The sequence below is a fragment of the Eleutherodactylus coqui genome, chromosome 1 (genome assembly GCF_035609145.1).
Source record: "Eleutherodactylus coqui strain aEleCoq1 chromosome 1, aEleCoq1.hap1, whole genome shotgun sequence".
Lineage (NCBI taxonomy): Eukaryota > Metazoa > Chordata > Amphibia > Anura > Eleutherodactylidae > Eleutherodactylus > Eleutherodactylus coqui.
Window position 1 is genome coordinate 109,913,159 of NC_089837.1, and position 26,431 is coordinate 109,939,589.

Sequence of the window (26,431 nt, forward strand, 5' to 3'; positions counted from 1 at the left end):
GGTCTCGGTGGCAGGGAGAGCTGGTGCTTGGCTTTCAGAGGATAGCCAGGCACCTGCTCCCCCCTGCTCACTCCCACAACCCACCGCTCACTCCCGCTGACACCCAAATCTTTTGAGACGAGCAGGCAGGTACTTGCAAAAGGCAATAGTGAGTACGCTCGCTCATCTTTAGTCAGTACAATTGCTACGATTCCAAACTTGCTTTTTTTTTTGCTGTAGTTTTTCCAGACATTTAATTTTTTTTCAATTATTTTGAAATAACTTTAATTTTTCTGTTGAGTTTAGCGAGGGCTCATTTTTTTCGGGATGTCCTGTAGGTTTTTGTTAGTACTAATTCGAGATACATATGACTTTTTGATCGCTTTTTATTGCATTTTTTCTGGGAGACGGGGTGAATTGAAAAGTGCATTTCTGGCGTTATTTTCACTTTTGGACTACGTTCACTGTGTGGGGTAAATAATGAACTACTTTGATAGATCGGAATTTTATAGACACTGATACAAATATGTATTTTTCTTTTATGATTTAGAATTTATTATAGATATGGCAAAAGGAGGGCAACAAACTTTTTTTCTTTCACAACTTTCATAGTTTAAATTAAAAAAAGTAATATTACAATTTAGTACTGGCCTGTAGCATTACCTTAATATATGATTTATACTGCTCAAAGAATGCAGTGAAAAAAAAAAAAAAAAGCCAGAATTACAGATTGTAAAAAATTTTACATGTTCCTAAAAATTAGATAAATGAAGACTAGAGTTCATCCTGCAAAAAAACACTGCCTTCTAGAGCTCTGGCAATGGGAAAACAACATTTAAAAAAAAAAAAAAGAAGTATAAACTTGGTATCGCTGAAATCGTGTTGACTCCGAATAATGTTATCACAATATTTATTCTGCACACCGAACACCATAAAAATGGGGGGGGGGGGGGGGGGGGGAATGCTGCCATTTGTTTTTTTTTGGATTTCAATCTGCCTACAATTTTTTTTTTTACAAAAGTTATGCAGTACATTATAAATACCCCAAAATGATGCCCGACAGGGTTGTAAGGAACCCGCCACTCAAGGGGTTAAAAGCACCAAAATTGAGAGGAAAAAAAAAGTTTAAAAATGTCATTTTTCTTCACCTTTTCAATTGTAATATGTATAATACATGCAAACCTATTGCTAAAGATTTTCATCTGTTCACTTTATTATGGCACACATTTGAAAAGTTTTTTTTTTTAACCACTTGAAGAACATTTTGAGGAACACTATTTTCCTACACAAAGCCAATATTGCAAAGGGTCATAGGTGTCGGAATGATAAGATACCCCCACAAATGACCCCATTTTAATGTATTAACTGAGGGGGTCAGGAGTATTTTGACCCCACAGGTTCTCTTTCCAGGAGTTAAAGCAATAGAGAAAAAAATAAAATTCATATTTTTGCAAGTGTCATTTAAAGGACAGGATTTTTTTTTTTTTTTTTTTTTTAATAGTGCCCATGAAAAGGAGAATTAACACCCCAAAATGGATACCCCTGTTTGTCCCATCTTCAGAAACATACCCATTACAGTGCTAATCTACTTACTGGACACCCCTTGGATTTCAGGGCACAACTGAATTCCAGGCCCCATTACCCACTTGTGCAGAAAAAAAAAGGTGGTTCCCTAAAAATAAATCATGCAGAAGACTTAACACGCTGCTCCTGAAACTGCAGGAGGGCGAGCGTTAGAGTCTCCTTGTAAATTACAGGTAGCGGTCTGAATAACGCCAGGCTCACACGTCCGGATGTGGAATCAGCTTTGCAGATGCCCACAGCAGGTCCCAGCTTTGAGCCCGGCTGTGGTCTGGCATGTGGCCACATAGTGTACTGTATATAACTGCGTACTCTTACAGGTGGTCATGCACAGTTCACAGTTGTGTTTGCGTATGGGCTGCGGGTATATCCACGACCATGAAGCACAATGGGCTCTATATTGTGAATATCCGTGATACAATAGAACATGCTGCATTCTGTTTTTTTGCGAGTGATTATGTACTCGCTAATGTGAGCGCAATTGTGCAAGCCATGTATTTGATTGATCTGTGTATTACTGTTCAAACGCCTGTGGACTATGCAATTTCTATCCTGTCATGTGAGACCGGCCTGCTGGTAGATCGCTACCTTATCATATGACCAGGGACCACTCAACGAGGCCAGCAGTCTCTGCTCCAGGTTCTCGGCAACACAAGGAGATTTAAAAATTTCCTGGGCTCCCTGGCTGCTGCACATGTGTCCATCACTTTGCCGCTGGGCACATGCGCAGAAGCCAGAAAGGTCCCTGGAGGATGAAAGCAACGGGGTTCAAATGCGGAGGCCTCCGATAAGTTTCATCTGCCCTCACTGATTGTATCGGTGAGAGAAGATAAAACTTGACACCTTTCTGTGATCAACGGTATCCATAGGATAACGGCGATCACGTGACCAAGAACCGCATACTGTGGGCTCCTGTGACATCTCCAGGCTGTGTTACCTTTTGCAAGCCAGGAGCAGGGAGATTCAGTTTGCTGGGCAATCCTTGACTTTTGCACATGCGAAGCTGGGGTAAGGTCGGTGGATAAATATCCCCCCCGGGGGGGGGGGGGGGGGGGGAATTTTACATTTGCTGGGCTCTCCGGGCTTCTGTGCATGTGAGTTTTCAATTTTCTGTTATCCATTGGATAACGGCGATCACAGGCCTGAGGACTGCTCCCCACAGTCCCTGGTGACATCTGCCACCCAGCTTCCTTTAGGAGCTGGGAGATTTTAAGTTTGCCGGGGCTCCTAGGGCATCTGCGCATGCGGCTGATGTAATGACCCTTGCCGCATGAAGGCCAGCGTCAGGTCCTGGAGGACCAGATCACCGCAGGACAGCGGCAGCTGAATCTTTAACCTTTTAAGAAGTTTTTTTTGCACTTCATCTTTTGTCTCTGACCTTTGCATCTCTAGGTCCATCATTCCCATTCACTGCAGTGGAACTGTAATGCACATATATTTGTCTACAGAACCTACAGTGAAAAGTAGATTCTTCAGAACTTTCAGCCAATTTTCAATGATTAGCTGACAAGGGGCAGAGGGTAAGTTAGTATACACCATTTCATGGATTTTTGTTGCAATGGACAAACAATACTGGACCAGGGTCTGACCAAATATTGACACTGTATAAACAGAGCATATCATTAGTGATTAGTAGATAAGTAAAGTTCAATCACAATGCCATCAGCCTAGTTTGCAAAAAGGCATCAATCATTCATAGTGACCATGGGGGAACGTCTACACGCAACGCTTTCCTAAGTGGGACAGAAATCATGTGATTCCAACTTAGGCGCATACATACAACACAAGCCAATTCTGAAAATGTAGTTACTTACACTAACAAATTACCATGTAAAGAAAGATACAACAGTTTTCTTTATTAATAATGAACTTGTTACAGTATGAAAAGAGACAAGCAAGAATATTTTGAGTTTCATCTGCTTGAAATAAGAGATTTGAAGATGGAAGAAAATGGTTGTAGACCAAGCTGTGCAAACAGCGCACTCAGTCTTGAACCACCATGCAATAGCTTTTGGAAAGGTTAAAGGGTATAAAAATCGCTATCATTTGTGGCCAAACCTGGGGAGTGTTCAACATGCTCCATCTTGAACGGATGCAGAAACCTAAAATGTGACACAGGATTGATGTGATGGGTTGTACAGAATCAGAAAACCATGGCTGCCTTCTTGCAAAAACATAGCACCACATCTATCCATGCATTGTGCCTGCTATTACAGCTCCGCTCCACTGAAGTGAATAGGGCCAAGTTGCAATACCATACACAATCTACGGTCAAGTGGGGCAATTTTTCAGGACGAATCCATATAGATTTAATAATTCTGTACAAGTCCTTTAACAAGCCTTCATGGTGTGTCAGTTTGATAAATGGAATGTCTCCATACAATTACCAAAGAATATGATGCACAGTACCAGCAGCGGGCACACTGCTACATGCCAGTGGGCATGGGATGTAACAGCAGGTAAATAAACCTGAACTGCTACAGCAACCCCTTCTTAAGAAATAATAATCAGTACATTCGATTTGGTTTGAAGCATTCACTTCTACAGTTTCTATGGAGAAGACATTACTAAACCCTGGGTGTATAGGTGGGGTAAAGTTTTGAACACTTCATATACTTTCATACCCCAACTTTAGATCATGTTTGGTAGTGGGCAGTTTTACCATAGGTCTTGTAGTGCACTTGTAAGGGGAAGAAGACATGGTCACCTATAAGTCAGGAACTAAAATGGACCCCATCTTGGACAGATTGTAGATTCCCAAAACTAAAGAGAACCAGAAAACTAGAGTATTACAAAATCAGAAATGCCGACCATATTGAATGTACAATGGAAGTTTTACTGCGTATTACGATTGACTTTTCTTCAATACCGAAACCGGTGACTAATAGGTCATCTATAGGGATTCAATCTGAACTAGTATTCAAGAGTGGCTATATGTGATCGTATAAATACAAAAGGTTACTAAAAAGGAGGAGTGAAATAATTTAAGCCCCTTTGAATTCTAGGAAGAGAGTGATAAAAGAAAGCGCAACAAAGACATCTTGAGCATCAAAAACAACGGGCGGTAAAAAAAAAAAAAAAATCCAATTGTGTAGGAGATTAGCAAAGGTGCAATACCATGTATGAACCAAGTGGAGAAAAAGGCAGCATCACAAGACCTCCTTTCGCATTCTTTCACAGTATATATTATATATATTCTATTTTAATAAAAACGCCAAGAAAAAAAAAAAAGGAGTGTGACCTTTGCAGGGGTAAAAGACAGTCAATGCAGTAGATGGCGCTAAGGAGCGTGTGCGATGAAGGACAAGATGAGAACAAAAAAACCCCCCCAAAAAACGACCTTGCTTTGGGATGAAGTGCACGCAATAAGTTGATGTGCAAACATCAGCAACTTTAAAAAAAAACAGAACACACAAAAACATCTTCAAGACATGTTGCAGAATACATCTCAAATAAGGAGTCTCCGTTATAGTTACTTCAAGAGAAACCCGGTATACAGCAGGTATGTAGACACAAGATGTGGATGGCATGACGTGTATCTCGCTGGGATTACGTATGCAGAGGGATTAGAAGGCTGTCTTTACTACGTCTATACACTGTAAACCAGACTGACATATGTAAGCAACTTCATTCTCATCATCAATGTCAAAAACTTGGAAATCCCAATACATTGCACCAGTTAAAAGGGAAATGGCAATCATGAAAAGAATGAGGTTTTCCCCAGTAAAACCCTCTGTCTATTAAATTGCACAAGCGGCCAAAAGACCACGCATAATGAAGGCGGCATGAGCACATCCAGCGGCAGCCATGATGGTTCCTTTGCTTGTCACAATCCCCATTTTCTCAGCAGGTGCTCTCTGGTCCACTTTCATTCCTTTGGTCTCCCATCTTCACAGACAACACACTCCTGGTTGCTATCCATTCAGCAGATAGACAACCACTTCATAGGTACACATCATTATCGCTGTGTTAGGGATCTGTCTAACCAGGTGCGTTGTGAGGCCACGGTACAAGGAAGCATAACCCTCTTCCTTCACAACTAAGGACAGTGTCTGGAAGAAAGATCTGTACTTTGTCCCCTCTTCACGTAGTCTCGTCCGTACAACCTCTGTAGGAAAGAAACGAAACATTAAAATAGGGTAACTAGAACTAAAGTTGAACAGAACAGTTTATAACGCGGCCTCGTCTTCACATGAGGACTACGTATCCCACAGAACTTTCATTTCCACGGGCACACATGATTCCACATGGAATCTTCCCATGCCCTCACTCAGCGACCCTGCGTACCTGTCCGTGTCTTAAAGTTCTCTACCGCGGATGTGTGCAGAAGTGCCGGACGGCGCACATGTGCGGTACAGAATTTTATTTAGTTTTTTAAACTCCTGCTTTTCCGGTAGATTGAATGGCTTCCATTGACTTCAATGGAAGCAGTCTGTGTGGGAACCATAGTAAAATGGAGCAGGCTGCAATTTTTCATCCGCAAGCGGAAACTGCAATTGGTTTCCACTCATGTGCATGAAAAAGAAATCATTTTTCCATAGAATGCTATGGAGGGTAATTGCTGTGGACTACAAAGCGGAACGCCCGCTCTGGATTTCACAGCAGAAATCCGCCCGTGGACATGAGTAAGACATGCGATGTCACATCCATCAATCACATGGCCCAAAAGCAGCGCAGTTCCATTCAAGTGAATGGGATTAAACTGCAATACCAGGTACAGTGCTGGTATGGACTGAAGTGACAGCAGTGCTTGGCCAACCACCGCTGTCATTTCAAATCATTTCATCAGTAGAGATCCCAAGTGGTGGACCTCCACCAATCAACTACTGATGACCTATCCTGGAGGATAGGTAATCAATAGTTTAATCCCTAAAACCCCTTTAAAAGTAATTAGCTACTTAACCCCTTAGTGACAGAGCTTTTTTCCATTTTTGTTTTTTCCTACCCCTTTTTAAAAAATTGTAGCTCCTTTTATTTATCCATCGACGTTGCTGTATGAGGGCTTGTTTTTTGCGGGACGAGTTGTATTTTTCAATGGCACTATTTATTGTACCATATAATTTACTGAAAAACTTTTAAAAATTCTTAGTGGAGAGAAATGGGAAAAAAAACAAAAAACATTCCACCATCTTTCAGTGCGTTTTGTTTTTACGGTGCACAAACTGCAACAAAAACGACCTGATATTGGTACGATTACCATGATACCAAACTTAGTTTTTTTTGCTGTAGTACTTGTATTTTTTTTTTAAGATATTTAATTTTTTTAAATTATTTTCTGCGGTCATTTTGTGCGCGCAATAACTTTTTATTTTTCTGTCGACGTAGTTGTGCAAGGGCTCAATTTTTGCGGGATGTCCTGTAGTTTCCGATAGTATCAATTTGGAATACATACAACGTTTTGATCGCTTTTTATTGCATTTTTTCTGGAAGACAGGGTAACTAAAAAAGTGCATTTCTGGCATTCTTTATTTTTTTTTTTCGGATGACGTTCACCTTGCAGGAAAAATAATGCGCTACTTTGATAGATTGGACTTTTACGGACGCGGCGATACCAAATAAAATAAAAATGTATGATTTAGATTTTTGTAATAGATATGGCAAAAGGGGGGTGATTTAAACTTTTATAACTTTTTTTTTACAATTTAAAAAACTTTATTGATCTTTTTTCTTACTTTACTTTGAAGTCCCCCTGGGGGACTTTAACATGCAATGCTTTGATCGCTCCTGCAGTATGACGTAATGCTATAGCATTATACTGCTTTTTCACAGGCAGTCTATCTAGCCACCCTGTGTGGATGGCTTCATAGGCAGTTTGCTAAGGCAGCCCTGGGGCCATTTATTAGGCCCCCGGCTGCCATGACACAAGCACGGCTCCCCCGATCTCACCGCAGGGGGCCGTGCGGGACCCCCAAACAGCGTTCGGGGGATTTAAATGCCGCTATCAGAATTGACAGCAGCATTTAAAAGGTTAATAGCCGCGATCGGCCGAGCGCGGCTATTGCCCCGGGGTCCACTGTAATAAACAGCTGACGCCCGCGCTGTATTGAGGGAGATAGCGGCGCTACCTCGCTCCATACACGTCCTGCAACAGCAGGATGTAGTTTTACGATAGCGCCGTCACTAAGGGGTTAAGAGTTTAGCGTGTAAAAGACTCCTGCTGTACGCAGATGACAGCAGGAGTGCTATTATCTGCATACAGAACAGTTTTGCTTAAAGTCAGCGATGACTAGTGCACAACGGGCGCACATTTACACACAACGATTATCACAAAAGATGGCTTTTGCGCAAATCTTGAGCGATAATTGTTGTCTAAATGGGCCATAAGTATACTTTTAGGTTTTTACTCATTGATCAATTCACCCAAAATCTGCTTTTCAATCTCATGTCTATGGCCAACTTGTACAAAGTTCGAAGGACAGTCAAAACCCAAGCTTCGTTTCCTCTGAACATAAAACCACAGTTGGCCAGGAGTCAGTGTTTAACCAGACTTGGGATTGTACTGAAGCCCAGACTAGTGTAGACAATAAAATGAAGCAGCAGATTATATATTGTGTAAGCCTGCTCACCGTGAGGGTACGCTATTGAGGTGGCACATGTCTTGGAAGTTGCGGCTGCCATCATAAGTCCAACAAAGTCAGAAGCTTCTTTCACAGACTCCTCATCGTCGTCAATGGATGACGCAGTCTTATGTTCCAGCAATTTGCGTTTAATACTTTCGTAAATAACAAAGTGGATAACAGTTTCAGAGATTCCGGCATATGAGGCTGACATGCCCCTGTAAAAACCCTTCAAGCCATCGGCCCTGTACACTTTGCGGATGCACTCCCAAGCACTCATCCGTCTTTCACCTCGGTTTCTAGAAAAGTTAGAGAGAACAGGCAGTTGGATAAAATGTTGACATTTTAAGTTACAACTTGACATTCTACTGATTGGCTATACCATTAAGGCTGGACTCACAGGAGCAGATTTGAACTGCGGATTCTGCAATGGTCATCCGCGTGAAATGAAATGCAAGGACTTTTGTTGGTCCACTTGTGGGTAGGAATTGCGGGTTCTTAAAGCTGAATAAAAGTCGCTACATGCTGTATTTTACAGTAGCGTCTGTGCGTATAAGCTCCATTTAGCTCTGTGGATGCATCAAGCTGCAGTGCATTCGCAATTAACATTGTGTATGGGGCATGGTTTCATACGCATGTTACTAGGAGACTATACAAATGGAATATGGAATTTGTGGCCAGACGATGCAGGACAGTCTGAGGAACAACCCATCCAGACTGTCTGCAACCTCCGCTTCCTTCACAAGAAGAAGTTTTTTTTTAATGGTTTATACCACTTTCAAAATTCATATAAAACCATCTGAACCAAAAGAGCAGCATCCCGTTCTGAAGGCTCCCAGAACATTGAGAGTACAAGAGAACATTGCCTTAGCGGTCGCCTGAGCAATAGAATGACGTTTAAGGTGGCTTGTGCTACTTTCTGAGGTCATTACCTGCTTTTCCACACGGATAATATGCTTTCCCTTTGCGAAGAAAACAGACACGACCTCAAGCCAGGATCCGCACCAATAAGTTGATTAAAGGGGTGCAAATGCCACTGCCCCTTTAATGTTCACATCCGAGCACAGATCTGGTCCTACCCAGAATGCAGTTTTATAGCATGCATTCTGAAAAAAACTGCAGACTTGTCCTATTGAAATTAATGTGACAAGCCTGTAGAACGCAGGAAGTCACTATAAACACTGTGCTTGGTACAAACAGGTTCATGCTTCGATGTAAACCTAATGTTGAAGAGGTTGCAGCGTTCACCAGCGCCAACAGTCCCTTCAGTGAGCTGGTCGGTTGGGATCCTGAATGGCAGACCAACAGATAGACCAGTTTTAAAAGGCTAGATAACGCATTACACCCACTGATGTGTGACGTGAACAACATTGATTATCTTACTTTCACACCTGTTTTCTAAATGTCCCAGACAGCCTTGTCTTAAGTCACTTTCATTTTGGTTCCAGTCTCTTTATGGTCAAGACAGCATCAGCTTTTGGTGGATACAAGCAGCAATGCAGAGAGCTTAGGTCAATGGTCCACCATATAACAACCTTTAGCGAATCTCCTCCATAGAAACTGGAATGCATGTGTTGGATTCCAATATATGGACATTGCATCCCTTTAACCACGGGTGATTTCTGTCTGCATGGATATTGGACCCTGTGATAAGCACTGATCAAGTTTTAATTGAAGCTTCCACAGTCAGTGCCGAGGGTGTATTACATGTCTAAGTGACATTTGTAGCCAAGCAACTAATCTTACCTTGCATCCAGCTGTAGCCGTGTTTTTACTAGCCAGATGGGATTGGTGGCTGTGATTGCAGTAAAGCCTAAATAAATGACACTAAATCATTATTCCATATCAAACCAAAATAACCAGTCAGCGATTATAACATGCATTAACAACGTGAAAGAAAAATTCTACAGAGCTTCAAAAAGGAGGAGGATCAACTAAGTTTAATGCTAGGGGACGCACAGATCATACTAAATCTAAGTCTACTACTCCCCCTATTAAAGGGCCCACCACCCGGTTGTAAATCTACAATGTAGCCTTTTTCCTACAGATTATTATTTTTTTTTTAAACTTGCTACCATGTTCTATACTTTTACAGGACTCCAGGCAGGAAAATATTGCTTCAACTGGGAAATCTAAAGTTATCAGAACTTTCAAAAGGGCAATATAAAGATTTTGGGGAGGGGGGAAATACTTTACCTGGACCCCAAGAAATCCCAAATTAATGTAATGTATAAGGCCTCCTGCACGCAGGTGGGTCAGACCCCACATGCAGAAATCCCACAGCAGAGTTCGATCCAATGCCCCCTGCGTACCTGTCCGGCAATCGTGGGCAGGAAATCACGTTTTGCCATCACATGCTATGGACTAGATTTGCTGTGAAATCCAGAGGCGGAATCCCACAATTCAAATCCACCCGTGTGCAGGAGGTCCAAGACAGACTAGAAGGTGAAATATCTATGTGCCAGCTATTCCAGAAGGGCAGTACTGGCATCCATATAGAAGAAAATGCTACTTCGTGCAGAAAGTGGCTTTCTGAGTCCAATCCTCTGCTTGCACCATCTTGAATCTTCAGAGCGAGATTTCTCAGGATCCAGGTAAAGGAGTATATACTTAAACACCTGTGAAAGCTGCATCAAAAAGAGGGATGCATATTGCCCTTATATAAAAGTTTAGAAGAGGAAGGTTAGAATTATAAGGCATTGATAGCATGGCAGATGAGGTTTTAGGGAGTAGATGCAGTTTCAATCAAAATTCTTCAACTCACGTTGCAGATTAGGCTTATTTTCCAAATTTACAGACTTTCCGCTGTTTGCAAGAAACTAGCAGTTTAAATAGCTCAACACAAGACAATTACAAGTGGTTTCTCCAAAATTAACACCATCACGCCACTTTTAAGGATTACAGCTGCCTCAGTAGTAAATATGCTTGTTGAATAATTTTAAGTGGAGCACCTTTTGCTGTTATGACCTGCTGCAAATGTGATGCATAGCCAGACACCAGCTTCTAACAGAGTTCCTCATGGGCAATGGCCTCCAGTACACTAATCTTCTTGAGTTTGCATGCTGTGACCACTTTCTTCAAATACCAAAGATTATCTGTGGGGTACAAGTCAGGCAAATAGGATGACCACTCGTGATCTTTCAGGACCCAGCTTTGGTTCACTGTCCTGTTCGAAGGCTTTAGCTCCCCAGAAGAAAGCCTATGCCTTATGTGAGGATTTCCCCAATACCTGATTGAATCCATCTTGGCCCCAACACACCGCAGGTTTTCAGTGCCAGAGGAAGCAGAGCAGCCCCAATTATTGCATCACTGTGCAATCAGAATGCGTTACTGTAGGCCGGGTGCTCTTTTCAGGGTATGCATCATTCTTCCACCTCCAAACATACAGCTGATCCATAAAACAAGCTTTTCAGGCCAGTTTCATTACTCCACAGAAAAGAATGCCAAAACTTCTGTGACTTCTTTCCACAGGTTTGAGCACAATTCTCTTGTGTTTGAGTCAAGATGCACATCTAGAGTTTGGTCTGGAAGACCTTCAGCATACTATATGCACAGTACTGTGCAAATTGAAACCTCAGTGCCTACTGCCACCAAGTCTTACTGCAGGTCCTTGAGTCATTCAAGGGTTTTTAACCACCTGCTCCTCCAGTATCTGGTGATGGCTTTCTTCCTTCTGCCTCAAAAAGGTGGGATAGCCAGCATTCCTTTAATTTTGAACTTGAAATTATACTTCCCACTATATATTTAGGAACATTAAGTGCCTTTGCATCTTTGTATTTTTCTTGTTTGTGCAAGGCAACAATCTCTTTAACTTTTTGGACCACTCAACTAATATTGGACCACTCAACTAATATGCAGTCAAATGCTACAGTCATTGACCTAGCCAGTCCAGATAGTCACGTATTTTCTCTCAAGCACACCTGATATAACTAATCAAGGGCACTTAGTTGCATCGGGTGTGTTTGAGACAACACCTGATTTGCAAATGTGTGCTCTCATGAGGGATTCTATTCAGGGGGTCCAATATTCTCGAGACTGCATTGTGTGTCAAATTTGGAGAAACCACTGTTATATTAGCTGTGTTGGAATTGTTTAGGTCTGTAAATTTGGCAAATAAACCTAGTCTGTCAGGTGGGTTTAATTTAGACTGCAACTGTATACATAAGACTAAGCAGTGGACAGTTAAAGAATACTTCCCTCTCACCAGTCTAGCAATTCACCCTCTAAAAGCTACTGCCACCCCATTATACAGCACACATGCTCTGTTTACATTACGGTATTAAAGAAAGTTACGACAGAACAACATGTGAAAGAAGATGACTTGTGTGTGGTTATATTAAAAAGAGGTGGCCATGGCAATGCAAATGTCCAGATCTATAAAGAAATAAAGTGCTGTTCATGCAGTGCCAGAGTGACGGAGAAAGAGACCATGGTGTGTTCATACACCCGGACATATCCATCATTCACACCACATAGCACTCATGAGGACAGGCTGCAAACCAGATGATTTGGCCCATGGAGGATGTACTAACAGGAACCTGACATTTTAATACCTTACCCATCAAGGGAATAAGCAATACAACTATTGTTTGAACCATGTTAAAAAGCTGAGCTTTAGCATGTGTTAGATAGTGTAGAGCAATACAGCGCCATTGGGGCAGCTTTCATTTGGCCGTACAAAGCCACATATACGATAAAAGTATTACAGTACACTACTTTTCTTCAATGAAAATGTGTGGAGATGCTTGTAAGGACACCCAGTAATGGCAGGCCCAATCGCAGCAGAGGAGAAGACGCCAGACAGGAAAGCAGGGGGACACAGGTCTCACTCCTTTGTGGGAATCCCATATGCGGGGTCCGACCTGCCCATGTGCAGGCGGCCTAAAGTCCCTCTGTATTTGTGGCTACATGCTGTCCATGTTAATCTACTGGCTTTTGAGGCTATGCACATTGCAGCTTTTCAAATGGACTAATGATCTGTGTGATATTAAAAACCACACAACTCACCACATCCTACTCATCTGCATCACTGACAAGAAATAGGGCATGCCAGTGTGCTGTTCGATGAGTTTTGTCTTAGGTACAACTTGCATTCACAACTAATGTGGACCTATTCAAGGGGTGAGAAATAGCCATTTTACACTATTACCTACCTGGGACAGAAAAAAATAAAAAATTGAAGCTTTTACATAAACCCGATTTAACATTAACGGGAGACAGTATTCTTAAATCACTGAATTTGTGAAATTGGTCAAAAAGCCCCCTGAACTACTTAGGCAAGAGACGGGCTGAATAGGGTGCTGCTTGTTCTCACTGCCTATAGACATGCTAGAGATGTGCATATTAATTGGTCAAATTATCTCCTATAACTATGTACACCAAAGCCAGGTTAAAAATGAGCAACTGCAACAACGGATTAATTAATAGACCACAGGTCAGAAATCCTACAACACAATCAAGATCATGATTTACTTGTTCAAAAGCCAATTTATTGCTGACACTCTGCCCCTAGCCACCACATTTATGAGCTTACAACACAGCGGGCCCTCAGTCTGTTTGTTTTGCCGTGTTGTCCAAGCTTATTCACGCTTAGAAAGTTACACAATGAGTTTGTCCAGTAATGCTGGGACAAGATAAGACCTTTGTGAGTTTGGCCCAGTTTCTAATGGGACCGTGCCCAGAACACACATTATCTCAATACTATCCTAGGTTGGCAAGTACAGTGAAAATACCACTGTGCCCGATTGTCTGCAAATAAAGTGCTGGCCACTGAAAATGTAATGGAGAAAAAAAAAAAAAAAAAAAGTGACAATTTTAGGTGTGCATGTGAAAGTTCTACCTTTGAGTATATGGGGGTCTAGAGGACTCTTGGTAAAAAGTAGTTAGTCCTTAAGAGGTTAAAGATAAAAATAAAGCTGGTTTGATTTTGTATTTTTTTTTTACTTTCAATAGAGCTGTATGAGGGTTTGTTATTTGTGGGGCAACTTGTACATTTAAAATTTTATTTAAAAAATTGCTGTTGTGCCATTTTGGGGGTCCTGCTATCACGTTATACATATGGCATGTTATCTGTATGCTGTGCGTTAGTACAATTACAGCAATACCAAGCGTATATATTTACTAAAAGTAAAACACTAACAACTTTTTTTTAACTGGAGTTCTGCAAAGTTGCAGGGGAATAGAGGACTTGAACTTGCAATAGTTTGATCACCTGTACAATACTTCAGTATTGCCAGCCTAATTGGACCCCATGAATGAGCCGCAAGGGGACTGATTGAGCGCTGGAGGCCTGGCAAGGAGGTTACAGGAATGCCGATTGTAATACTGTTCTGTGTGCCTGAAGTAGTTTCTAAGAAACTATTTACCTTTTATTAAGCTCATTGATGTGAGCTTTCATTTAAGAGCGGTCTGTTCAAAGTGACTAACCCCTTTATGTAGCAGAAGGCCAATAACTGCTTTTATGGGCAGAAAAGGCAACAAAACTGGAAGCCAAAGTTTCGGAGTACACATCTTTACATGGGCACAAAGCATAAGGCTTGTTCGATTAGTGAATGGTTTAACACAAGAACAAGTCGAATAAGGAAATTCATGTCCGTGTAATACAGATGTGTATATCACACTTCGATGAATGCATCAATAAGACTTGCTAGAGGAACAGTCTACGACAGGACTATGACTTGATGAATATGCACCATGCATACACGCCTCAACCACACAATACAACCTTGTCAAAAGTTCATACATCTGTATCGTAATACAAATATTAATTCTGTATTTCCTAACATTTCTCAATGCTCTTTGTTCCCCATATAAAGGCAATTACAATTCCAATGTGCTGTTCTTACGCTTTTGGCTGCAGAGAGAAGCTGGGTCAAGTACTCACGAGGGTTAACTTAGTCCATATTTCCGCAGGACGAGCCCTGCAGGAGGCGAGCATGAGATGACACAATCTCGCGCCTTTCACAGTGGAAATGTACAGTAAACGCCTAAAATAGACACAGGCTTTTCTGTATCGCAACAACAAGCAGTGGTCCACAACATTGCGCACCAATGAAACCCACGGAAAGGATTTCACAAAATAAAAAATATTTAAAAAAAAAAAAAAAAGGTATAGACTTACAGAAGGGGAAAAAAACAAACCAAAAACAAAACAAAAACTACTGCAAAGTGGAAAAAGAAGATATGGAGAATTCATAGAATGAAAAGAGGAGTTTATGAAAGCAAAAATGATACATACAAAAAACATGAACAGGGAAATAATTCAGGGGAGGAGCAATAAGAACTTCTGTATCACATCAGTTTGACATTTTGTATGAATGGTTTCAACGATTTTAATGATTGAAGAATATCAGTTATTACATTCAATATTCAAGAATACTCACATTAATAGTAAAAGGTATGTTTTGTTATAAACTACTTACCCACTTAAAAGTTTTGGGTGAAACTAAGCATTGGATTGTATATATCCCCTAGAGCCTTGTTCACATGACAGATGATGCAGAATTCACATCAAATCTGTACATCATGCATCTCAGCTCAATCTGCAGAAGCTGTAAATGCAAATCTATTCCCGTAACCGAGGCTCAGCCTTAGATTTCTGCTGAGGATCACATGGCAGATTTTTCCCAAGGAAAGTCATGTGACCATGCCTTAAGATATCCCATCAATTTGTAACTGGTATGGGTCCAACCACACGTACTCCTTGGAATTATCTGGATTTCTGCATGGATTACTAATAAAATGGCCTGTTAAGACCCATTTACACAAAGCGATAATCGCTCAAACAGTTTGAGTGACAGCTTTGAGCGATCATTTTGCATACACTACTAAGTAGCTACTCAGCTACTTAACAGCAATTAAGTGTGCAAATGAAGCCTTCACTGAAAGCAGTTAATAGCCCAAGGGCTCTTATCTGCTCTCAGATCCTTTGTTCTCCAGGGAAAACAATGCCATCAGCAGTCAGTGGAGAACTGCTGATAAGGCTGCAAGACGATTTTTAGGTTGACTAAATTTAACAATCAGCTAGCAGTGCAAGAAAAGTGCACGATGGGCGCACATTTAGACACAATGATAGCTCAAATGATTGCTTTAGTGTTTTGAGCGATCGCTCCATGTAAATGCTACTTTAACCAAGTCACAAAATAGACCAACAGTTTAAAATTACTGCGTATCCCTGAAAAGACCTACCCTGACATAAGCCCTCCCCAAAAATAGGCCCTAGCTACACTAGATTTTAAAAAAATAAAAACACTGCAATACTCACCTAGCTGGCAGTGTTGGGGTCCCTGAAGCTGGTCTCCAGCACTGTGGCAGGCTGCAGTGTAATCCTCCGTGCCAACAGCATTCCTGGTAATGGGGCTTTGAATACCCCGCCTCCAGCAAGACAGTGCTGTGATTGGATCATGATAGCCGCTGGCTCAGCCAATTAGAGCCAGCACTTGATCATTGTCAGTTAATGACATCACTGAATGGCAGCGATTGGCTGAGCAAGCGGCGCTCGAGATCCAATCACAGCACTCGTTTGCTGGAGGCAGGGTATTCAAAGCCCCGTTACCAGGAAGAGAATGCTTTCAGTGCGGAGGATTACACTGCAGCTTGCCACAGCACCGAAGGCCAGCGCGAGGCACCGGAACGCTGTTGGCTATGAGTATAAGACACCCCCTGAAAAGAAGACAGTGCCTCTTTTGGGGCAACAAAATTTATATAAGACAGTGTCCTATTTTTAGGGAACAGTAACATCCATGTTTTATTGAGCAGACTTCCAGAGCGTAGGCAGAAAGAGTGAACCTTTGTATTAAAAGGGGTTGTCCAAGGAAGCAGAGGAAAAAAAAAATGACAACCACTTTAAGTGTGGTGTTAGAGATACACATGGAGCTGGAAAAGGCTACAAAAGCATTGCCAAAGACCTGGGTGTTCACCAATCCACAACTGGACAAGTTAACAGAATAGAATAGGCAACATCTATATATAAAAAAAAAAAAAAAAAAAAAAAAAAGAAAACTGCTCCAGATCATACAATGATAGCATGAAAAAATGGTGAAGAATTTGCTTCACAGGGGTGCCTCAGATCAGTGCACCCCTAATCCAGTGTAGCCTTAAAACTCACTTGTAGCTAGGTGAAAAAGGAGAGATGACGGACTCCACGGTATCCAGTGACAAATCCTTTTATTCAGATACTGCAATGCGTTTCGGCTTACAGCTAAGCCTTTTTCAAGCAACTGGACAGGTCATCTACAAATGAAGATTCTAGACTAGCTCTTCTCTCAGGAAATGGGCATCTAGTTAATATCACAATGGGAAATCTCAAAAGTAGTGAGAAAGAACCCAATGGTAACAGAAGAGGCCTATAGAAGTCTATACATACTGCTGACCCATGAACAAAGGTCCTGTCTATTAGAATAATGCTGAACACTAGTGCAAATAGAAGCTTCCTCTAGCTCTCAGCCGGAATACGTTTCCACCCATTGCCGCCAGATGTGAAAAAACAAAACTGTATTCAGAGGCCCGCACCTTGATACATTTGTCGTGGGGACACCAGTGCACACTTGGACCGGCATTTCATGCGCCGGTCTAAGTAATTGTGCACCAAATGCGTTTTTTAAAAGGCATGACCAGTACAAGTGTTTGCTATCCAAGCCACTATTCTACATGAACACAGTCTAATACAATACACAATTCTACCAGATTTTAATTAGTAGTTGATGCAGAAACCCAGGAAATTCCAAAGGGTTCACTTAGTTGATGTATTGTACAGTTGCAAGAAAAACTAAGTAATCTAGCTGCACAATGATAAAGCATTGCTCTGGTGATACGGAGGGTGCCAGCAATCCATGTTTAGTTCCACACAATCTTTTTAGTATATTTAGATCCGTAATTTGGAACAAAATATGTTCAATAGTTCTCAATGTGTTAGCTGGTGAAGACTCAGCTGTAATATGGAAGGCATGAACTGGAACTTCGACTTCTAGAAACAAGGCCACTGGTTTTGCCCAGTTGTCACTATATGACCACTTTCATGGGATAAGTTTTGTGACTGAACAGATGTCAGTACAAAGCAGGAGCTCTTTACCCAAACCAAAATTTTTTTTTTGATGACCGGAGCCAATTTTGTTTTTGAAATTGAATACATGGCTCCTGTATGGAGCAGCATCAAAAAAAAAAAAAAAAAAGTGCACTATAGGTGGCAAAAAAAGGTTGACTAGTCTTGCCTCATCAACAGGAGTGAATGACCCTTTGGAGTGTTTTTCTGGGGAGAGTATAAAAGGGTCATGGCTTTCAAATTGCTGAGATTGCATATTAAAAGCAAGGGTTATTTTTTGATGGTTAAAGGGAGCTGGAGAATCCACAACCTCTACTGGCTGAGAAAAGGATTTAATGTGGCTACCCAGATTAAAAAACAAAGAAGTATATATTCTACACAAACACTACTGTTCAAGAGTTTTAGAGAACCTCAATTTCTCCAGTTTTTAAACTTGCTGTTTAATGTCTTCAATGCAGTTTAAATCTAGATTTTTGACTCTTTAATTTGGTGAAACCTAATCTATCATTCACATTGGTTTTTTTTTCTCTATACTTTAATTTCAAAGTATGCACCTCTAGCTGATCTAACACAATCGAGGCATTCCTTCTATATTAGCATTCAGATACTGTTCAGAAATGTCTTCCCAACATTGTTGCAGAAGTTCCCACAAATGTGCTGCACTTGTAGGTTGCTTTGTTTTCACCCTTCTGTCCAGTTCATCCGAAACAAGCTCTATGGGGTTTAAGTCTGGAGATTTCAAGGAATGGAATGGCCTGCACAGCCTACTGGCTGCTTCTTGTCTTTCTAGGTAGTTCTGACATAACCTAGAAGTAGGTTTTGGATCATTGTCTTGTTGTATTAGGAAACCCTGACCAACTAGATGTACACCGAAGGGTATGACATGGCATAGCAAAATGCTGCGGTAGCCCTTTTTGTCCAGTGTGACGGTCATGTTGTTCAAAACGCCAACTCTGGATCCAGCAAAAGAGCCCAAGACCATCATGCATCTTTCTATGTTTGACAGTTGGTGTCACTCAGCAAGCACCCTTTCAGCTATCCGACAGCATACAAAAAACCCTGCATGATTTACCAAAGATGTCAAATTTTGAGTCATCAGTTCACTGGGAGGTGCCATTTTGCCCAGGCAAGTCTTTATTTTGCAATCTTAGTCTTGAATTCAATGATTGGCTGAGTGAAGTCTCTGATTGGCTGAGTGCTGTGACCAATCACAGGCAGTGCTCAACCAATCAGACAGCCCTTTTAGGAAAGGGCTTTAGAACTCTGCCGGGGAAGCCAGGGACAAGACGTGCCTGAGCCTGACAGCGGCGGAGAGGAGAGCGTATATTTTGTTTTTATTTTTTCAAGCAGCTATGAATGATTTTCAGGGTTTGCCTTCATCCCATTGCTTTAAATGGGGTGGCAGCAGCATCAGCCCCATAAAATAAAAAAAATAAAAAATGTAAAAAAAAAAAAAAAAAAAAAAAAACACAATGGGAGAGCTTCGTGATCTTCTGCCAGAGCTGTGACAGGGAATTCTTTCATTCCTGCTGCAGTCCCCTTATCAGTAAACACCGACAGTGCTGTCAGAGTTCAGTGATGAGGGGACCTTTGTGGAGCAGCTGCTCCAGTTAACGGGGAAAGTTTCATGCACAAACTTCGACCGTTAAACATGTTTCTGCATAAGCGAAGAGCACTTTTTTGTGCACAAATACACTCGTGTAAACAAGACCTTAGTAATGAAGCCCATTTACACCTTAATGACAAACTAATTTTTCATTGTTGCATTCCAGGAGCCATAAATTAAATTACTCTACAGAGCCATATGAAGGCTCGTATTTTGCAGGACAAGTTTTTTTGTTTTTTTAATGGCACAATTTTTTGGGTACATATAATGTATTGTATAACTTTTTTCCCCCTTTTTTTTTTGGGGGGGGGGGGGTGTACAAAATAAATAGGATACATTCTTAAACACCGAGACACTCGTGTGTATGGCTTCATTTAAGAAAACGGGGTTCATATTTGTGCATCTCAATGTACAAATCTCACACAATTTTATCAGCTGTATGAAAACAGCCTAAGAGGGCTTGTTTGTGGAAAACTCTAGTCTTCCTTTATTCAGTTTTGGGGAACGCAGCATTTTCATTTTCTCTACAGGAAAGATTAGAGGGGGGGGGGGGGGGGTCATTACAAATTTTTGTTTTACACAGCAAAGTGGGAAAGGTGGGGCTTGAGATTTTTTTTTTTTAGCATTTCTCACTACAAGACTAGAATATCACCATATGTTATCATTCTGCTATACTTCAGTATAGCAGTCTGTTAGAAAGCCCAAGAAGCTCAGCCAGAGGCCAAGCCTCAGACAACTGTAGCTGACAGATTTAGAGGCCATATTCAAACCTCTGTGTGCCATAGCAACCTATCTGCGCCTGTGAGCACATTGCGAGGTCCAATGGAGGGGGAGCCCCCTCAATTTGTCAGCCTTTTACATGCCATGGTCACACTGACCACAGCATATGAAGGGTTAAGCAGCAGGGATCCATGGTTTCTTTGATCTGCACTGTTAGAGGAGGTGCCAGGCTGTCACAGCCAAGCACATGCTCTCCCTGGCACGGGAGACCTGCGCCAGGCTTCTGATGCAGCCACCATCAAAAGATGGTGCTGCTGTCAAAAAACATATTAACGTGTAAAGGGTGTTAGGCTGTGCTAAGTAGCATTGATCATGCAAAATGTTGGCTCACAAGAGTGACTTTTGAACCATTTCACGTTATTTGCTGGATTTGAACTGCATTAAGATAAAAACTAGCGGAAAAAAAAAAAATTGAGGTGTTCTAGACCGTTCGACTAGTAGTGGAAGCGATTACTTTCCTTCATCCCTACTTCTATAAAAAAGAAAATATGGCTTTCAGATAAACCTAAGGGACATTAACAGGAATGCTTCAGACTACTGGGGGAAAGGTTAAATGGAGAAAATTCAAAAAGATGAATACAGCAGCGATAGTACAGAGATAGCTTTATAAGAAAGGGGGAAGAAGCAGTCTATAGTACATACTTCTCTCCTTGGGATAATACTAGACTACAGATGTGACCTTGGTCAATATATCCAGAGACTTCAATTATCTATGCATGTATATCTATACCCACTAACCTCAATCATTCACACCGGAGGATACATACCTGCTGCCCCAGCAGAGACCATGTGCACCTGGGTGGAATCTGCCGTAAATACATGGTTCAGCCTCTCCTTGCAGCCCGAGTAAGCTGCAAAATAGATGGCCCTAAAAATGATAAAAAAAGTATACTGTCAGGTTATACCCAACTGGTGAGCTCAGTAGGTAGAAACAAACAAAAAAAAGGAGATTGGGAAGTCGAGAAGTGAAGGGTCACCAATTGATCCTCATTGGTTGGAGGGAAATGTAAAGTTAGTAGCTTAGCACAGTTAAGTAATAAGTAATAGACACCACACAGGACTGTTATTCTGCAGGAGCCAAATCCAGATCAGATTTTGGTCAAATAAGGGCGACCATCTGGTAAACGGAAGTCTGTGGATCAGCATGACATGTGCAGAGACACTTCCCCATGTGCACACAGTTCACAAAAAACTAGTGTGCAGGTATGCCAACAGCATAAAATATGCAGTCACAGGACAACCCCCACTACCCCCGCCCCCCCCCCCCCCCCCATCCGTGAGTTGTACACGCTCACATATTTTGTAGTCATATTTTTCAGTTTTTTTATTGTACTTGTGACCCTTCTGTTTATGTGTGGTCAAAGCATCAAGAAGTGAAGTCACCAATTGATCCACTGACAGATATGGTCCCGGCCTGCAACAATATACCCGGACATTTCATTTATGCAAGAGAATAGTCTGGCACATGGCAGTTTATGCCGGACACGGACGGACGGACACAATTTTCCTGCGTTGTGACAGTGCTACAAATCGCATGTATGTGAAGCCCATGCTTTCCTATGGGTTCTTTCACATTAGCGATGTTTTATAGGCTGCTACATTGTGGGGTTGCTGAATATTAGCACGATTTGCAAGGTTTTGTAGCCTATGTTTCCCTATGGAGCCTTCCTTTGTGTTGCATCACATGAAGACACTGTTTTCATGTGGTGTAACCTTTACAGTAGGAAGTCTTACTGCTTCCCCTAAAATAAGCCTTAGCCACATGAAAAAAAATATGTATATATAAAAAAAAAAAAAAAAAAACACATTACCTAAGAGCTGCTGTACGGCTCCGCCACACATCTCTGCACCTCCAGCACTTGTTTGATGTCTTCCAGCAGAACATCCTGGTCAGGGCTTTGAAAAACCTCACCGCCAAGAAGCGCTGCCTCTGATTGGCTGAGCTGCAGGGCTTGAGAATCAGAGGTAGCACTTCCTGGAGGTGGGGTTTTTCAAAGCCCTGACCATGAAGCGTTGACCGAAGACGACAAGTGCCAGGACCCCGCAGAGAAGATGTACGGCAGAGCAGACCGTGGTTGCTAGGTGAGGTTTGTTTTTTGTTCTGCAGCCAGCGCTCATTTTCAGGGTAGGGCTTAAATTTTAAGCCCCTTTGAAAACCCCAGCAAAAAAAAAAAAAAAAAAACCAAAAAAAAAACCACAGTATTGCTGTGAGAAAATGCAGATAATCGCACAGAACACAGATGCGATATTGCTGAGATTTTCTTGTGCGCCATTGCTGTCGTCTGTGTGAAAGAGAACTTACATTTCTACTATATACTGTTGAAGTTTGGTAATTAGTCTCCAACAGCTGATCGGAGAACTTTACACGATGGGGAGAGGTTATAAACATGCTCCCTTCTACTCATTAACTAGCAGGACTATATGAACTCTGTAGGTTAATAAATGATATTTATGTCTACTAGGTCTATAATAAGACCCGCCAGACGTAAAAATGTCCTTAGAAGAGGTTGGCGCCTAATGGCCAATAAATCCAGCTGTTCCTTTAGGACTGCACTGTGAACACTATAGTCAGTTGTCTATATGTACAGAGATTATGTCAGGACACAGCTTGATCTAATCCTTCAGCGGTGCAGGTTCGCAATAGATAATAGAGAGATAAGTAGTCATTCAAATAATTTAGACAAGAAAAAAAAAAAAAAAGTATATTTAGAGCAAAGGTCTGTTAGTTAAAGCAGAGTTGTGTATGGTAACAATGTGATTGTGGTGGATGACAGGAGGATAGTTTACACCTATGCCAGGCTTTGGCTTGTACATGAATGTGCAGTATAGTACCTGGATGGAGCCACACCGACTAGGTTAGGGCCCAGACCTCTGAACAGGGACCGAGGACCCTCCTTCTGCAAAATTATCCTGCAAGAGCAGAAAAAGTGAGCACACATTAGAAACAAGCATTGATTTCAAAAATCACCTGCAAGGCAACTTAAAGTGGATAAGAGCTAAAGCCCTAGATTAGACAGGCTTCCGCTGACTCCATTAACCGTACCACACTGGGCAGTTCTGGGGAACATCCTTATTTACCTGCTGAAAAACCAGACTAATATTCCATGGTGCCACATTACTGTATGTGGTAATAAAGCCATGGTGGCAACATACATTACATGAGTGTTGGCCAGACACTTGTTGGCTTTCCTTCTCATAGATCTATAAACCGGAGGCCACCGTCACATCTGTGCTGAGAGCTCCATTGTAGATCCGGCACCATGAACCAGAAGAATTGGCGCTGCAGGCAGTGTTTTCACCTGGTAAAATGCCAGTCAGCCGAGCAGAAATCAAAGACCAACTTAGTCACACACACACACACACACGTCGTTTAAACCGGCCATACAATGTCCGTTGCCTGGTGTCACTAAAAAAGTCTTTCTGAGAACATTTTTTGGAAGAGTGGATAAAAGGTCTTTTGCAATAGAGAAAAAAATCTGGCCGACTTATTTCCAGAAGACAGTCGGCTAAAACCATCATTCATTGTTAAGGTTCACCCAACAAACCGTCCTTTTGGTTGCAATCACCCATTTTCATCAACTGTAGTCCAACGTATATGGGCACCACCATACTACACACAAATAAAGCCCTTCATACATCCAGCTAGGAGACCTTTGTCTCTGTAGGGGACGGCAGCGCTCCACTTTCATGAGTCTGTCCGCAGCAGCCATACATTTGAGGGGTGGGGGGGAAATGAAATGTTCTGAACCTGCGGATTTTGTTGGGATCAGCTGATCTTGTCAGAATAATGGAGAGACCACCATCCACACATCACACCTTGCTCCTATGGTAGATAAGCTGATGACAGGTGCCCAATAACCGCTTAATCCCTTTCTACCCTCCTACCCCTACTGTAGAAAACTTTGGTCCAGCAGAATGTTTAGAGTGGTGTCAGGAGACAGGAGTGATACTTCTTGCCAGATAGAATACAAGTGCCACATGTTGATTATATAACTATTGCCGCTCGTTCTGTAATAAAACCATGCGTATCTCACCGATCCCCGTAAAAGTTTTACAGCAGGCTTTCCCTCTGCAATAAAGTCTTACTACTGCTCCCAAAAATGTATGCAGTGAGCTGGACACGATATTTATGGAAGCTCGCCATTACGTGATTGTTAGCCAACGTGCCACGTGCTTGGCTCAGTTTAGGTATGTGCGGAGATGAAAGATTGGAGTTGGGAGGTAAACATACCGATGACCGCTAAGTAACAGTCAAGCAATAAAACAAATACTGCTACTGTACAAAACGGTTTTAGTTCAGAAACTCTGAAACTATTGGGTTTCTAATTTCTGAAGAGCACAAATGGGTTTAGTCAGAGTGGAAAGATTTTCATTAATGGAATCCAACACAGATTTTTTTAAACACACAAAGCATATGACTCTAACCAGGACCTTTAAATCCGGGGCGATTAAGTTCCATAAGCTGTTGTCTTTCCATAAGCCTCGTTAAAGCATATGGACATTAGATATGCTCATTCTGATATTACAGTAGATGAAGCAACCCCTTTAAGGAGGAGCTGTCAGATCCCCAGACTGCAAGCACTACAATGTAGTGACAGGTTTCAGCAGTGTCATACTGATCTGGTCAGAAGTTTGGGAAAACTTGGAGTCCGATGGGGCACCTTCATACTTGCTGCCAACTGACAGTATGCACAGTACTACAGGGAGACCTAGCAGTCAGCAGCAAGTACATGAATAGGAATGAACTGGATGGAAATGGTCTTTTTTCAGCCTAGTGAAAAATGAAATTTACAGTGTAAACATACCCTTGGGTCAGCTTCACATGGGTGAGAAAATCATGCGAGGTTTGTGTGTTGCGAGACGCACAAATATAAACCCATTCTTTTGAGTGGGGTCATACACACGAGCGATTTTCTTTTTTCCGATGCAGGAATCAAAAATCACAGAATGTCCTATCCTGTGCATGCTCTGGCATCACACCACCCATTGCTTTCAATGGGGCCGGCAGGAGCGTCCCACCACGTGCAAAGTGCACGCAATGTGAGCTCTCACATTAAAAACCAATGGGAGAAACTCAGCAAACCTCTACCACAGCGGAGGTTCCCGGTATTGTTGTATTGTGACGCCACTGGATGTGGTGGGTGTAGCTCAGTGTTAGGGAGCTTGGCAGCAATGTCACGCCCCCATTGTCTGATTGGCTCACCCATCCGCTGCTGTGTGTTCTGCTGGCCTTCAGAGAATGGTTCCCGGTGGCTGCGGTGCCCAAGGGCAGCTCCTGCCCTCTCCCCTGCTGTCTTCCCTTGCCGCAGTGGAATCGCCTCCTGCTGTCTTCCCTCACGTTTCCTGCATCCCCGAAGTGATGCCATTTTCACATGGATGGCAAAGGTGATATCTGGCCATGCTTCATGGCTGGATAGGGGCCCGCCTGTGTGACGTTAGCCTTAAGACGGTATCATGAGTGATCTTTAAGTGCCTTCAGTTCAATAGTGAAATCTCTAGAGTGGATTTACAGAGGGAGGATCTGCCAGGAGCAACTCCATCTAGACACAAGTTGATTGAACTGGTATAGGAAAGCCTGTAGGATTGGGGCAAGTAGAGACACTGGCTGGATCCAGCAGCACTTTGGCCACTTTCAGTAATAGCATCCAGACAGTTGCTGCAGCAGCGAGACCTACTTTGCACTACCTTCACATAGTCCTCTAGTGAGCTTAAAATCATGGAAAGTGAAAATAAAAATCAATACTCTTATTCCAGCAGCTCCCCATCCAGTACTGATGCCCGCTGCACAGTACCTCCTCTTCTCCAGCTGTTTGCAATGGGAGGGGGTGAGGTGGAGCCAAGCTCCACCCCCTCCCATTGCAAACAGCAGGAGGGGAGGATAGATTGTGA

At 42.1% G+C, this 26,431-nt stretch overlaps 1 protein-coding gene across 1 annotated transcript in view; it reads right to left on the reverse strand.

Annotated features, from left to right (window-relative positions):
* Nucleotides 1-3,396: 3,396 nt before the first annotated feature.
* The window catches only part of SLC25A36 (solute carrier family 25 member 36), a 39,874-nt gene continuing 16,839 nt past the window's right edge, over nt 3,397-26,431 (reverse strand). Inside the window, exons 3-7 of the mRNA XM_066599088.1 lie at nt 23,375-23,452; nt 21,310-21,410; nt 9,864-9,930; nt 8,127-8,416; nt 3,397-5,668 (exon numbers count right to left, since the gene is read on the reverse strand). Coding sequence (XP_066455185.1) covers nt 5,475-5,668; nt 8,127-8,416; nt 9,864-9,930; nt 21,310-21,410; nt 23,375-23,452 — 730 coding nt within the window. The 3' untranslated portion in view covers nt 3,397-5,474. The remainder of the gene's footprint in view (nt 5,669-8,126; nt 8,417-9,863; nt 9,931-21,309; nt 21,411-23,374; nt 23,453-26,431) is intronic.